The 16327-nt window shown below is 35.1% G+C and overlaps 5 protein-coding genes across 5 annotated transcripts; 3 read left to right on the top strand and 2 right to left on the bottom strand.

The window, feature by feature from the left end:
- Positions 1 to 138: 138 nt before the first annotated feature.
- PHYBLDRAFT_167548 (hypothetical protein) lies at positions 139 to 1319 on the top strand (the record flags this gene model as incomplete). Its single annotated transcript, XM_018435668.1, has 4 exons — positions 139 to 304; positions 382 to 542; positions 649 to 1116; positions 1188 to 1319. 4 exons carry the CDS (start codon positions 139 to 141, stop codon positions 1317 to 1319), a joined length of 927 nt encoding a protein of 308 aa, XP_018292163.1.
- A 451-nt stretch (positions 1320 to 1770) lies between these two features.
- Positions 1771 to 3669, bottom strand: PHYBLDRAFT_167547 (hypothetical protein; the record flags this gene model as incomplete). Its single annotated transcript, XM_018435667.1, has 1 exon — positions 1771 to 3669. The coding sequence occupies one exon, from the start codon at positions 3667 to 3669 to the stop codon at positions 1771 to 1773; it is 1899 nt and encodes a 632-aa protein (XP_018292162.1).
- Positions 3670 to 4885: 1216 nt separating this feature from the next.
- On the bottom strand, positions 4886 to 6382 carry PHYBLDRAFT_167546 (hypothetical protein; the record flags this gene model as incomplete). The annotated part of the gene is made up of 2 exons (XM_018435666.1): positions 4886 to 6008; positions 6129 to 6382. The coding sequence occupies 2 exons, from the start codon at positions 6380 to 6382 to the stop codon at positions 4886 to 4888; spliced, it is 1377 nt and encodes a 458-aa protein (XP_018292161.1).
- A 4353-nt stretch (positions 6383 to 10735) lies between these two features.
- PHYBLDRAFT_167545 (hypothetical protein) lies at positions 10736 to 11965 on the top strand (the record flags this gene model as incomplete). Its single annotated transcript, XM_018435665.1, has 1 exon — positions 10736 to 11965. The coding sequence occupies one exon, from the start codon at positions 10736 to 10738 to the stop codon at positions 11963 to 11965; it is 1230 nt and encodes a 409-aa protein (XP_018292160.1).
- Positions 11966 to 13407: 1442 nt separating this feature from the next.
- Positions 13408 to 16016, top strand: PHYBLDRAFT_144575 (hypothetical protein; the record flags this gene model as incomplete). The annotated part of the gene is made up of 9 exons (XM_018431244.1): positions 13408 to 13534; positions 13740 to 14118; positions 14259 to 14318; positions 14393 to 14456; positions 14616 to 14883; positions 14964 to 15011; positions 15085 to 15207; positions 15377 to 15630; positions 15798 to 16016. 9 exons carry the CDS (start codon positions 13408 to 13410, stop codon positions 16014 to 16016), a joined length of 1542 nt encoding a protein of 513 aa, XP_018292159.1.
- Positions 16017 to 16327: the final 311 nt, after the last annotated feature.

Raw genomic sequence — 16327 nt, 5'->3', positions numbered from 1 at the left:
TCAGGTACAACACTTTGAGAGCAGAAACATTTTGTTGCAAGAAAAAGAGAACCCAATCTTTCATTATTTACCGAGCATATAAAAATAATATATATATATATACAAAAATATCAGTAGCGCATCTTTGGATTCCATTCAATGCGAGGGATTATATCAAACGTAAAGAGAAGGATCTCTGAATTCCGGGAAATTGCCTGTCACATTTATTGTTGTTCCTTGCTCACCGAGTTTGAACACAAGTCCGGTAACTTCCGGCAGTTTGTTAATTTTATTCCGGTAGCACTTGTTACTGTAGTATTGTTCGGTAAAGTGTGGAGTATCTCAGTCCCGTCAGAAACAGTGAATTTGTCGTCTTGTTCCAGTTGAACTTTCATTCAATAGACATGGGATACGCGACATTAGATGCAGCACTTGCGCTTCCAAACAATCTCCCACCAGAAAGAATTCACATTGTGATTACAGACACTTTAAAATCAGACGCAAACTTTCTTATACATCACTTTGTTGGAAATCAACTTAAAGCAGATCGATCTGTCATTCTGGTCGGACTTGCACAGATCTTCAACCATTACTTCTTGATCGGACGCAAATTGGCAAGTGAATGATTCAATAATGTACGGTTTGTATTAATAATCCATACTTGAACAGGGCATCAATCTTCAGACATACAAGCAGTCTGGTCAGTTTAGTTTCCTTGATGGACTAACTCACTTAAATCCTTATTCCCACACGACACCATATCCACCCGCCAAAACACCCTCTACACCAACCGGCACCCTTGATGGCTCTCTTGGATCAAAAGACGTCTTACGCTCATTTTATCAAATAATTAAGGATCACCTTCAGTCAAAGAAGAATCCTTTGCTTGTTTTGGATGACGTGAGTGTGCTTCTTCAGAGCGGCCTAGGTCTGCGGGAGGTGTGTCAATTTGTGAACAAGCTCAAATCCCTTGTCGAGAGTATGGATGGAACACTTGTTACTGTGTGTCATGCAGACGAGCAAGGCACCGAAGACATTGAACAAGATGCGTTTGTGAAGACTATATTGGCAAGTGCTGAACTTGTTCTCCAAGTACAAGCTCTCGGAAGTGGACTGGCAAGGGACGTGCATGGTCAGGTAAAAAAAAAGAAATCAGAACGAACTTTATTTTTGTGGTTGCAGGTATACTAATCACTTTTAATTCCCAGCTTTCAATTCTTCATGGCTCAAAGTGCATGCCAAACACAACCCTCAACTATCTTGGACAATCTCTTCACTATAAGATTCTTGATAATAATGTACATTTCTTTGCAAAAGGAATTTCACAAGGTGTATTGTAGACCAATGTATCAATAATAGTGAAAAATAACAAAAAATATATATATATAAACCATGAGCAATATTCTGTTTTTTTTTGGGAATCAATATTTGAGCAGAGATAGCGTGGAAGTGGCGTATTGATCTTTATTTGTATCCATTGTCGCTTATCCGAATAGAGTTATTGAACTTTTTATTTATTTATTTATTTATTTAAAAAGCTATTATCCTAAGCTTAATACTATGGTGTAGTGTAGAAATGCATATTCCATTTAATGTGTTTTTATTAATAATTCAAATGATATCAGTTTATTGTTCACATCTCAGTAGATACATACACACATTTATAAGCAGCATCACTTTAAATCAAGCTAAAAGATTCCCTTTCAGAAATTATGTTATAGTGATTGTATTTTTGCCTCAACACTATGCTTTATGTTATAAATATACAAAAATACATTTACTTTATTCGACCTATCTCCAGAATACTTTCTCTACTGTATTTTTAACACGATTCCAAGAAAACGTTCTGAAATAACCATCTTCATGTACCTCGTTAATAGCGAAGCCTTCTGCATAGCCACACATAAATGTCACATATCCTCGACTAGGATCCATATCCCATGTTTGAGGAGTTTCACTCTCCTTAGAAATCTGAATGGTTTCCATTTTACCAGAGAGCATATTTTCTTGATAGTTATCAAAGTATTCTTGAAGGCGGTCTATCTCGGCCTGCTTTAGGATTAAAATACTTGAAGTATTTTGCATGTATTTAAGTCCGGATGCAAACCAATGTGCTGCAGTTTTACATATGGGTACATGATCTGTAGAAGATTCCTCGATTTGTTCACGGCCTTCGACCGTTCGAGGATAGGGTGCAATAAGGCGCACCAGTTTTATCAAGTCAATTTCATTCTGCCTATAAGGTGGTCCTATTTCACCAGGCGCTATGAAGCGTAGGCGGCTAAATCGCAGTTCAGTAAGTCTGGCACTGGACATATCAATCAAAAGATTTCCGGTGTCTGCAGAGATTGATCCGAATACCCTTAGTCTGTCTAAGATCATATGGCTTAGCGACTCACATCGAACAGAAATATATTTTAATGTATCAGGGTCAGTATAAACACTGTATAACATAAGTATTCGCAGTCCATGTGGCCTGGCCGATTTTACTGTTTCTGGGCCAATATATATACGACCACTAAATAAGTAAAGTTCCTTTAAAGAAGGACAGTAGTCTGCGATCATATCAACTTGTATAGAGGCATTACAGTCTTGAAGACTCAGAGTAGTTAACCGAGGACAGTAGATGAATGATTTGGATATATCATGGGGCGTAAAGTCTTCCATATAATTCCCTGTTTTAGCGAATTGAATATATTCAATGGTTTCCGAGCATATGGACATAACTTCTTTCATGGTCTCGAATATTCTATCGTCCGGAGTCACGCCGAAGAATTCATATTTGAATTCTTTGATAAATACTGTCTTCTGGTGAAAGATCTTACGGAATGCAAAACGGAATAAGGGATTGAATTGTCTGGTGAAGAAGGCGATTTTTTCAAGGCTTGGAAATACGTGAGAAAGCATCGATATTTTTGAGCTGGCTACTGCTAAATCAGAGTCTTTCAAATAATCTTTTTGACCATAGAACTGTAAATCCATTTCACGAACGTTTGGATATTTTAAGGCAAAGTAATAAAGCCACCGTAGGTCTTGTATTTTAACTCTTAATGTAAATGACAAAAGAGAATTTGCTGGAGCTGTTTTTGCTATACGTTCCATGTCTTCATCAGTAAGTCGGGCCTGATCTGTATTGTGCGTAAAGACACGAAGGCTGGGCATATAATCGTGAATAGCTTCAAAGTCGCCGATTTTTGATATGTATGAATCCTCGAAAAATAGCACAAGATCTGTCACATTGGGTAGCTGAGATAATATGGCAGGGCACAATTTTATCAGGATACTATCAATGCAGTGTCTAAAATCCATGACGAAGGTTTTCAGCGCCTTCCATGTACTCCAGTCTGTGTCCGTATCTGTCATTTCCGTGCATAATAATGTTAACCAAACATAAGAAATGTTTGGAAAAAGTTGTTGAAGAAACAAGACATCTTTGCTGCTGACATGGTAATCACCATATATGTATATGGTTTTAACATACTGGCCATAGATCAAATATCTGTTTTCAGAGGATATATCAAACACTGCTGCGGTTGATTTTTTATCATGGGCCTCGACCTTTTCCCATAGCTTCTTGAAAAAGACTTCCCGCCATTGCTTACAAACAAGTGAACATTGCGGCAAACTTTCATCGGGAACATGTATTGCAATTGAAGTAAGAATTTCGGGAGGGATTTTGGAAATGGACATTGTAATGAGGAAGTATAAAAGAATGTATTTGTTGTAAAGAGTAAATTACTAGACAAGTGTGCGTTTGTACCAAGTTTATGTACACAATAATAATATTGTGTGATCTCAAGTTTTGTGCTCTTAAGAAAGATAAACCATTGGAGAAGAAGAAAAAAGCTTGTAGTACAAGTCATACTGAATGTATATAAAGGCAAAAGCAAAATCAAATTGGGTTGCTTAAGATCCAGAAGCCTTTTTTGGCGTTTTATAAAGAAGTTATTGAGTGAGAAAACTAAAGCCAAAAGCCAAAACCTGTGACAATGTTAAGCAATGAAAAATGTAACCTTTTAAATAAAATTTTCTTTTTATGTTCAGAAATTAAAAAACACTCGTACCTAAATAAAATATATAAAACAAAATTACTTTATTGTAGAATACTAAGCTTATTTTCCCACTTTGGGACCTAATAGATCTGTCCGTAAGACAAGACGTGGGTTAGGTCTGAGCCACCTAAGTAATTGGGGCACCTACAGGAAGTTGACTATAAGAAAAATGTGTCATTAACCCAATCTATAGAAGCAGCCTTTTTACTTTGCTTTGTTTAATTGGTAGAGTAAGAGATTTCTCGGCGAGAATTGAGGAATAAGAGCTAGACTTTGTTAGAGAATCCTTTGACAGTCCTGGACGGTATACAAAAGATCGAGCTCTTTGACGTCGCAATATCAAATTTAAGAGAAGCCCTACCTGTACTGAATTATACCTCTGTCTATGCCTCTATCTCTATCAACTACATTCTTGTTAACAATGCGAGACTATATATACATTTGATATTTCTTTCCTCTCTGTTCTTTTTAGTTTTTGGGTCAAAGACTTTCGTATTCATTACTCTTACACTCCTTTAAATTACCATTTTACTCAATATTACACCACATTTAGAGCCAATCTAGTGTATGTATATATAATCTAACAGATTAATAATGTAATTATTCAGTATATTATATTATATATTCATTTTTCTCTTTAGCCTCAGTAATATATCATCTCTACTTTCGATGTTATCGACAAAAACAATACGATTATATTGTTTGTCAGGATGCCGATAAACAATTCTTTTTTTTTCTTTTCCTTGTTTTGGATATGAATATTCTGTATTCCAAATATTTAGAGAGAAGACCAATATAATATAATTATATATTAAGACTTATACGTTTATTAAAAATATACAAAATATAATTGGCTACTTTAAAGAAAAGGTGATATTGTTGCCAATTGTATTCGCAAATCCAATGCGTTCCTGCCCAAGATCATGAACGATATAAAGATATTTAAGTAAAGTATCACCAATTAGGTATTGTGTAAACTTGCTTGTCGCAAGTGTGGGAAGAGAAGATTTGATAGGAAGATAACATATTTCAGATTCTTCAATTGGCTTTCCATCTAGTGGAGTTGCAAGCTCTCCAAAAGGAATGTTAATAGTAAGTGTTTCAGATGTGTCCCGCGAACCCATCATATTGAATTGGATTATGGCTTTCGAATGTCTGGCACTACACTCAAAGACAAATACCATACCGCTTTCAAAGAATTCATATTCGTCTGGTTTAAAGGCTGCCTTCATGATGTTCTCGAGTGCTTGGAAAGGAAAGTATGATAATGCCGCGCCAGTATCAAATGTAAAGTAAAAATCGGAAGAGATGCTTGTGTTAACGGTTTTTCCTTTGTCTTGAAAAGTAATGCTACGGGCGTAGGTAGACCAGAAAGAGTGATTGGCATGGACTTTTGCAAGAGAGCCGGTATTGTAAGCTTCTATTGTATCAGGAGTTGAGCTAACGATAGGGGAGTAGAAAAGATTGCCAGTGTATTTGGTAGAGTCGATTCCACCAAAAATGATTTCTCCAGAATTCTCCATTGCATTTGTATTTCCAAGGTAAATAGAAAAGATAGGTTCCTTGATAAGTTTCTGATCGATCATGTTGAATATAAGCGAGCCATAAGCCTTTCCTTTGGAGTTTTTGTATTTCGATAAAGAAGTAAAAGCCATTCCAAGCATGCCGTTGGATGCAAAGTCCTCTAATTCCAGTGCATTGGGTCTTGGGTCGAGAGCTGCTGTAGTGAGGTTGATGTCACTTGGAAATATTCCAATGTTTTTTACAAAGGAAGACAATCCAAATGGTTGGTTTGGTACGGAAATACCCCCAATAGATACGGTATCGGTTCCAAAGGCAACAGTAGAGTTTCCACTTCCATATAAGATGGTAAGCTCCTGATCGGTTGGAGTGAAAGTAGAGGAAAGGGACTCATCGAACCGAACGAATGGACAGAGGATCGGATCACATTTGGTGGACGGGACCCATAGATCAGTACTAAAGTAAATATTTTTTAAGCGTTAATTTTAATGATACTTTGACTTTACTTTGTAGTATATATATATATATGTAATAATAATTATGCTGCCTTTGGTTATATATTAACTATTATATTACCTTCCAGTGTCAAGAGACACTGAAAACTTCTGTGGTGGAGTACCGATATCCACATGGACAACATATTCCGTTCCTCGTAAGCTGTAGACACCGGATCTCATAGAACCAGATTCACCTCTTTTGATCAGGGCATCGGTTGAATGCTTCTTTGTGAGAGGTAAGCGAACTACACCTAAGTTAGGTGTTCCAATTGGTACAGCTTCGGCCAAGAAACCAACGCACAAGAGAGCCAGGGTTGATGGTATCAACTTCATGATGACAATAGGAATGAGTAGAGAAGATTGGATTTGTCCGTTAATTATGCCTTTAAATACTTTGAGATACTTGTGCGCTTTTTATCGTGTAACAGGTTTAATAAGGTTCAATATATGGTGTGTTCGAGCATAAACATCAAAGTTTTGAAATCTTTTCAATTTTACCCCAAGACAACTCCGATATAAAATATATTCAATTCCAGATATATATAGAAAGAAAATCAAAAAATAGTATTTTACGTTACACAACTATCTTTTTTAGGAACATTGAAATGTACCTGTTGCTATAGTGACTCTCTTTTTCATTTCAATATTAAAAAAAAAAAAGCTGAAACTCCACTATTTTCTATTGATACCTCTTGACTTTGAAGGTCCATGACTTTTTATTCAAGCCTTGTTTTGATAATCTTTTAAACAAGAGTTATTCGGAAGAGTCTTTCCTATAAAACGTGTTTAAGCAATTCTCAATAACTTGTCTGTAGCAAAAGTCATGGAACTTTGAAAATCACCTAAAAACTTAGATATTTATCCCCGAACACACCATACATATAAATTTGCCACTCGTTTAAAGATCGTATATTTTTTTTAATATATAATATATAAATAAAATAAAGAACCAGGCAATTAAGCCACTATGTTTCATGCACGGGAGAAAGTATATTTCAGCCACAAATAATAGGTTACCGAAATATCCAAGTAAATGGCTTATTCGAAATATAGATGTTTCCCGAACGATATGGTAGAAGACAAAATTATCTTTGTAATTGTTCCTTTTATATGTATATAAATATATATATTACTTTATTGACCTTTCATGACCGCTAGTTCGGATGTTTTATTTCTATTATACTAAAAGTTAATAGAGGATAACTTGATTTTATTTATTTCTGAGAAAGAGAACAAAAACCATCTACCCCTATAGGAATTTTGGTAGCTACCAAATACAGCTAAAATATGATCATTACCCGGGTTTTAGGAATACACAGTTGCTTTGTGGCTGTAGACCTCACGCACTTTTTTTTATTATTTTTGCTGCCAAATCAAGTAATATTATATTTTTTTATTAACTAATGATGGAGAATAAAAAAAAGGTACAAATACACACACTTTTCAAGTGTGCAACAGTTCTTCATGCAAGATATCGTTTATAAATAATAATGAACGGTCTTTACTAAACGCCATTTTTGAGTACCTAGATTACCCTCTCAGCCGAGCTTCTTGATATTCTTAAAAAGAATTGTGGTAGATATAGTAATTATGTAACCTCGATGCTTTCAAATATATCAAGTTCCTTTGACCTTCTCAGAGCATATAATATAAAATACATATACTATGTAGCCGTATTTAATCAACCTATATTTTTCCCATAAGCATAAAGTCATAATTCTGACGCATCAATTATATTATTCTTTCAGTGAATAGAAAATATAGGTATATAAAAGTGTGTAGCAGAATATTTAAAGTAATATTTATTATTATTATTATTTGGGGGCAAGAGGTGGGGAATGAATCCAAAAGCATGAATATTTTGGTGACCTATAAGAAAAAGAAGTTAAAAGGGTTTGACAGAAGTCAAAATTTTCAGGTTGATTTGTGAACACAATTTCTACCAGGAACAGAAATATTAAGTGAATATTAGCTATGAGTCAAAAAAAAAACTTGTAAAACAAAGCTGTATAGATCAATTACTTCTTTCTTTCTTTTCCTCTTTCTTTTTTTGGTTGTACAAAGTTTGGCTGAGCAAAAAATGAAGCTTATATTTTAATGAAAAAGAAGTAGAAAAGAAAGAAAGATAGCTTGAGTAACTATAGAGTGTAATGTTCTTTTGAGAAAGCTGAGACGAATTTCTTATTTTTGAGGCGTCAACCTGTATCCATAAAGAAGACTTAAAGCCGAAAATCAGTATTTTTGCTGTAGAGGGAACAGCAAAGTAATAAAACGGATTTTGACTAACTTGCTTAATGCTAAGAGACAAACCGCTTGAATTGATCAGTAGAATAGTATGGTTTATAGGGAAGTATATGAAGATTATGTGATATAGCTCATTTTTTACACATCTATGTGGTACATTTGACTCTGTTTTTCTTTCTTTTTGACATTAAAGCCTATAGTAATAGATTTGTCATTCCGCATTTTTGATGTGAGCTTATGGGATGTTTTCTACCTCGAGCTGTTATGAATATTGGGATCATTTTATTGAATTGACTTGAATTGATTTGAATATAATATAAGGAATAAATAAAAAAAGTCATTAAAAAGCACGATATATTAATGTTGAATTTCTTATACACCTTTACACGACATTAAATTAACAACGCTGGAGTGCAAAATATTTAGTCTTGTCTTTGCTCTATACTCAATCTGGAAGTTCATTTCTTGTACTTTACACTTTTTTATTATTAGTAGTGGTATTTATGTTGACCTAAATCCATGTTCTACTTCATACAGATGGAATATAGATGACTTGAGGATGTATTGGTAAATGCACAAACAATCGTAAAAGTAAAATAGTGAAATACTTGGAAGAAAATCTGTGGTCCTTCATTTGCAGTCAATAACTAACATTGACAGAAATAAAAACAGTAGATTGTCCACTGCATATATAAAGCATTCTCCAATATCCCTTTCAAGCAGCAGGAACAACACTGTACAAAACATTATACAAGTTAATAACCGTAGCGTTGGCATGGGGATAGAAAATAAATTGAGGCTTATGCAAGACGTAAAGGATTTTATATCCCTATTTTTAAAATGAGAATACTATATCTACTAGGCAATCCATTGTTGCTTCCTATAACATTCTAACATCTTAGGATTTAGACCAGAAAGCTATATTCTACACTCTTCAAAATCTCTAAGGTGCTATAGATACCCATCGTGTGATGCAAGAGTCTTATTATCATTTTGCACTGGCCCAAGAGCAAGCATATGCTAATAGGAATAGTACTCGTTGATGCTAATGATAATAAGATACTACTACTTATTCAATATAATCGACTTGATCGTTCTACTGACAGAAGCTTATAATCAACACCTCTATTTAGATAAAAGCATAATATACTATAAAAAGGCATTATTTTTAAAGTTTATCTTTATGGTATTTTATTTTCGGAATATTTTAGAGATAAATATTATATCCTACAAAATCTGGGCACGCAGCAGTACAGATTTAGAAGTCCAATGAATATATATATATATATGCCAAGTTCAAGTATACGAACCAGGATGAGAAAGCAATAAAGAAAAGTCTATTGTTCCTTGAGCTGATAAGGAAGTACACAAGCCTACTGAAGACCAAATAAAAAGAAAAAGAAACCCCTCTCACAACACATTGAAAACAGCAACACATGAAGCTGGATTTAGAGAATTTCATTCACTGTTCCTGTGTTAAACTCTCTTTTGAGTAGCTTTAAAGAATTGTGGAATCAATAAGCGCATGGGCACACACACATCGTCTCATACACATTTGAGTGGTGCCTGTATCTGTTTGACTCATTTCAATAAGAGCATTATCAACTACAATGGTATTAAAGCAGTATTCATATTTATATTTATATTTAAATGTCAAGTGAGAAAAGTGGGCCTTAGCAAATTTCAATGAAAAATTAAGGGTACGCTATTTAACTAATTGGAGAAAATACAATTGAATCGCAATATATCCATGATTATAAGGCAAAAGCAAGAATGTCAAAATTGGTGGTTGACCAAGTAGCAATAAAAAAAAAAAAAAATTAACATAAAGCCTGGAAATGAACCATGACTTCATTTCTGGATAGAAATATTTTATGAAAGATCACAATTTATATAATATTTCTATAACTCCAGTTCTACTTTCTGGAATGACTATAGATTGCTAAGAGCTAATAGGTCTTATCGCATTAAATAGACTTCAAGACAGAATATATATAAAAGCAAACCTTTTGTGCTGTTATTCTATTAATGGTATTATCTGAATTTATGTATTTATTACACAATTGCGATATGGTTCAAATTAAAAGCAGTATAGTATGATTTTGTTTCTTGGCTATTTATTCTTGCTTTGGATATACATTGCATGGAGAGAGAGAGAAGAGGAAGAAGATGAAGAAAAAAAAATGAAATCAAGTGACTGTCCTCAATGTCTTTTTCCATGGAAACCCAGAACAAAGCTGTAAGTTTGTGACTCGAAATGATTTCTTTTGGACTTGAGTTTTCTATCTCTTTATATATATATATATATTATCTTCAAGGTGCAAAAGACATAGATAATATATGTATATATGTATATTATTTAATAATAATAATAAAGAATAGTAATAATATCAGTAAGAAAGAAAAAAGAAAGGAAAGAAAGAACTGTCTCTATTGTGTCAAATGGGAATCGACAATGAACCAATATCATGGCAAAAAGAGTTTTCTGAATTCCTAAAAGGCATGGGACTTATTGAAACCAGTAACTGTTTTGAAACCGAGCTTCTGATCCTGTCACAACACAATCTTGAACGACTACCAACAGAGTTGGAGAAGCTGGTCGAACGTTTACTACAGTCATTGGAACGTCACATTGATGCAAAGGAGGCGGCCTTGACTGATGCATCCTCTTTGGATGAATCCTCAAAAGTACTCCAGGGATCGCTTTACACAAAACGGAAGAGATCGCTTGATTGCACAGACGAAGAATGGGAAGCAAAGGAACGTATCAAACGACTCGATGGTGAGCAAGTGCAGATTCGCGCAACAAATGCAGAAGTAGACAATCGCATCCAGACCTTTATACAAGCCAAACAGAATGATATTGATGCCAGCAATCGAACAGAGTTCTTGAATAGACCTGACCCTACGGTTGCAGACGTAACTTGTGCTAGAGCAGACGCGAGAGAAATCAATCGAAATATTCAAATGAAATTTGATATTGTAAACAATGAGGATGGCCCACTTGCTAGATCTATGCTGTCTGCAAATGAACTTGTCCGCCAGACTGGATCTTCGTCTCACAAAGACCAAGGGATTATCGATCGGCTGCAGGATATCGAAGAGCACCTTAATGTGCGATTTGAAGCCGACGCCCGGCCTCCATTTTCGCTTGCAGAGAGAATCAAAATACTCGAGAATACCCTGATGGAACTAGAGCGCCAACATCCTACCTGGTCTGCTATTCATTTCAACCAACCTAACCGTGTATTTCCTCCACCGCCACCTGTCACTTATATTGCCCGCCCTGGTGTTCCAACCGACCAAGACACAGGATCAATTCATCCTCACACTCCCAATTTCCCTTTACATCAAGTATCAGCAACACAAACATCAACAGGAGCAGCACAAACGGCAGCAGCGCCAATGTCGACATCATCAACGGTGGCAGTGTCGGTAGGGGATACAGGAACAGGATCTGCACAGAACTCAATACAACCAATTCAAGAGGCTGCTTATGTAACTACACTTTTGCCTACGATTGCTCCACCGTCAACATCGTCACGAATGCAAATCAAAACAACTGGTCGAGCTAACTCTTCACTGACACGGGCTGTCATTGAACAACTCAATAGACAACACCAAGCGTCCAATGCTCAGGCAGTTTCTGAAACTGTTGGCACGCAATTATAAGTGTTGAGATGCAAACAAATACAACCTCACCACTACATACATTCACACTCACACTCACAATCACAATCACAATCACAATCACAATCACACTCTCACTCTCACTCTCACTCTCACACACAAATATTCACACCCACACGAAATAACTTTACAGTTAAACAAAACACATATTCATACAAACACTCACTCACTCACTCACTTACTCACTTACACATTTACATATATACGCATGTACAAAGAACATAATCTAAAGAAGTCCTGTAATTAAGAGTAGGCCTTAATACTTGGGTGGTTCATAAATACTGTAATAAGAAAAATAAATAAAAGAGATCATTTCACTTTCCCTATCTAGACCTCTTTTTCTTTTTCTTTTTTTTTTTAAAAAAAATTGATAAATATATATATATATATTGTGAAAGTGTGGGTATTTAATGCATGAACATGGATAAGGAGGTAGTTATGGCATTATGATTTACTGTTAATAATAATCGGTGAAAAGTACGGCACAGACATACACACACTATTTCTCTCTCTTTTATGTATTTGTTTACTTGACTATATTGTTACTTTATTATAAATATATAACAGAATAGAGCGTTTACCGGCAATAGCTTCTTTAATATTAATAACGATACTGCTGTTTTTTGCTGTTAACAAATAAATGTCATGAAATAAAATAAAAGAAGGTTTGGTCTGTTCGATTAAACCTTTGCGCATCTCAAGATCGAGAATGGTGACAGAAAGAAGACCTTCTCAACCAAATGACTACTAAAATGTGTAGTATGTCGGATTGAGTGGATCTCACCTTTCAATGCCGTCTGACAACACAGGCAAAAATTAGATAATGTTGCATGAAATCAAGACGTATGTTCTTTAGAACAAACCAATCACAGATGACTTGTACACCATGTTCTCCTTCTTTAGCTCAATATCTTTTTTTTTTCGCTTTATTTATTATATATGGGTTACATATAAGCTCCCACTTTTTTTTTAAAAAAAAAAGATTTTATATTATATTCAATTAGTATTATTATTCTTCTAGAGCTATAAGAAGGCTAATGATATTTGTAAAGAATAATATTAATATAGTGAGACTGATATAAATATTAGCTCTAAGGCTGCTATTTGTGCTGCTATTGATATTGATACCGATATTGATATCGATATTGATATCAATATTACTACTTTTATAGCTATTTTTTATTGACATTACTGTTGCTGCAGATATTTCCGCTTGTTACTTTTATCACTATCACTGCCACTATAACTATCATTATTTTTATATTGATACTGCTACTTCTACTTCTACTGCTAATAATTACATATATATATATAGCGTATTATCTATTACAATTTTATTCTAAAAAAAACCCTCTTTTTTTTATGTCAGTTATTAATTTGCCCTTTTTTCCCTTTCTTCCTTTTTCCTTTTCTTTCTTTCTTTCATGGAGGTCAATCGTAACATTCGTTGGACATCTACCGGAAGAGTCCTTTATATCACCTTGGGATTATCTTATTTACAGCTCTCACTTGCACAAACATTCTACAGACCATTACCAAGGTGGGCTGCAGGTACCTCTTTCGCTTCTTCTTCTTATTCTGCTTTTTTTTTTTAAAAATAAACCAAATAACATGAATATGAATTAATTATTTTATTAATGTCCTTTCGTTAACTTGCTTCTGCTGCTTATTCTTCCTTTTACCACCTTGCCATCTTAATAAAAACTTGATCAATTCAAATTATATATATATTATTATTGTGATTCTTTTTTTGTAGGTTGTGGACTGATTCCTGGGACACTTTATTGCTACGGAGGTGAAGAGAGTCCTGGGAGACGCCTTAACAGTCTTTTGGCTCTTAACCTCAAGAAGCCCTGGAGTATTACTGCCCCAGAGTGGAGAGAGGTTCCCTTTAAAACCGGAGACACTTCTGATGACGTTCTGATCAAGCAGCCAGGCAATCTTTTAACCGAGCCTATTCCAATGTCTTATTTCGACGCCTCTAGTTTACCCGATGGATACCGGATCGTAACAAATGGTGGATCGACAGTCGACGCAGCAGGACTAGGACTTCGAACTCTGATATATGACACTAAAACAAACCAATGGTCGGCACCAATGTACGGAAAGGCTGTTAAATCTATAGGAAGAAGAAGGTATTACATCCATAAACATTTTCATGCATATATAAATATAAGCATTGGCTGTAAAAAGAAATAATTGAATTAGCTAAATCATTATTGCTTCTGCTGTTTCCTTCTTCTTATTCTTTTTTGCTATTTAATGAAATCAGTAGGAAACAACATACATCAACTATAGATGCCCACGGTCACATTTGGATGTGGGGAGGAACCAGGTAAGATACATTGAATATCTATCCATACAAGGTTCATGTGTGCTTATGTGATGTGATATGATGTGATGTGTTAGTGATAATACAACATCCATTGGACCCACTGTCTATTACGATTCTTGGGTAATGGTTGATTCTAATGTAAGTAGATAATATACCCTCACATATATATATATCATTAAGCAGATCTTACAGCCAAAGAAGGAAAGAAGAATAAAAGGTGTGCTTTATGTGTCACTTTGTCTAATGAGCCTTTTACTTGCTTTCTTTTATGTATGAATATATATATAATTTCTTTAGACTTGGACATACAGTTATCCAATCCCTCAGAACGCACCTCCTTTGCCACGAATCGACCATTCAGCCACTCTTATCAATGGAAACCAGATCCTTATTATGGGTGGAATGACATATGCACGAAATGTCACTGATCCAGACGGAAACTTTGCTCTCAACCCTGTGTCAATGGGAACACTACTGGTCTACGACATCGTTTCTAGTCGTTGGTCGAACATCAGCGCAGGAGGAAACATCCCTGCTCCAAGAAGAGGACACTCTGCAGTACTTAGTAAGTTTGTTTGGTTACTTTGTTGTCTAGGTAACGCTATTTGACATTACTTATGAACACATATATTAATCTCTAAAAAGGTTCTGATGGTTTACGGGTCATTCTGTTTGGAGGAGGGCGGCCACTACGTAAGCAAACAAACCATGCTTTTTGATGTTGATGCTGTTATCTTTTTTCACTTGGAGTTTATTAAATTTGAAGTGGGGAGTAAATTAGATTCAGACGAAGTATTTAACGACGTGTTTATTTTGGAGCTTGACACCATGCGCTGGACTGCACCTTTCATAGGTGGTGTTCCTCCAACTCCCCGAAAATATCACAAAGGTAAGCCACCACTCAAAAGAAAAAGTAAAACAAATGAAACATCTTACCTTTTGCTGTTACTGGTATTACTTCCAAACATATACATATACATAAGCATGTGTGCAGTATCTCACCAAACTTTCCCTTATTTTCTTGTTTGTGGGGGAGATGTTTATAGCTTATCTTTTAGATGATCTTATGTTGATCGTCTTTGGATTAGATGTGAGCGGCAAAGGAAGCAGTGACACCGGTATCTTGAGTATCGCTGCTGGATCCTGGATTACCCAATACACACCCAACAATCTCTTGTCAGCCGGAGGATCTGATGGAAGCGGTCTAAACGGACAGGGTCGTCCAATAGGTCCCTATGGCTCATACGCAAACCACTACTCTAACATCAAGGCAGGAATTGTTGCAGGAATCATCTGTGCTATTGTCATAATGGTAATATTTGCTTATAGATACAGATAAATGGATTATGCGTAGAGTAATATGTAGATAGATGAGTGTATTTTTTTTGGCTTTTATGAAAGAACTAAAGAAAATAGACAAATGACTCTTACTTTTTTTTTTACTTACATATACTATTCTTTTCTCTCTCTCACTTAAAGATGTGTGGTAGCAGTGTAGTCCTTTTTGGAATGTACCTCTATCGAAGAAAGAAGACCTACAACGAGAATGCTAGCAGTAACGCTATTGACCCTGAAACCTATGGCCACGTCAAGTATGCACTCCCAAATGAAATCAAGTCATCTTCTATTCTCCACCCAAGGTCTCCACAGTTGACCCAGGATAATTACGACAAGCCAAATGAACAAAGTCTGTCTTGATATAAATGTTATACGTATATACATTTTATTACTATTATTATTATTATTATTATTATTATTATTATTATTTGCTTTATTGCAGGTTCAATAATTAACACATCGTGCCTCTCTTTCTTTATCTCTCTCTCTCTCTATCTACTTCTTTTTGTCTCTCTCACTCTTTGTATATATATATATATATATATATATATAACTATATACAACTTTCCTTTACACTCACCCACTCACTCATCAATTCACTTTCACAAAACGAATATGCAAGTAATAAAGACAAATGTACATTAGAAAATTACACATAGTATAGACAGTTA

The sequence above is a fragment of the Phycomyces blakesleeanus genome (assembly GCF_001638985.1).
Source record: "Phycomyces blakesleeanus NRRL 1555(-) unplaced genomic scaffold PHYBLscaffold_9, whole genome shotgun sequence".
In the NCBI taxonomy this organism is placed as follows: domain Eukaryota; kingdom Fungi; phylum Mucoromycota; class Mucoromycetes; order Mucorales; family Phycomycetaceae; genus Phycomyces; species Phycomyces blakesleeanus.
Note: the sequence above shows the minus strand (reverse complement) of the source record. Positions and strands in the feature narration are given on the sequence as shown.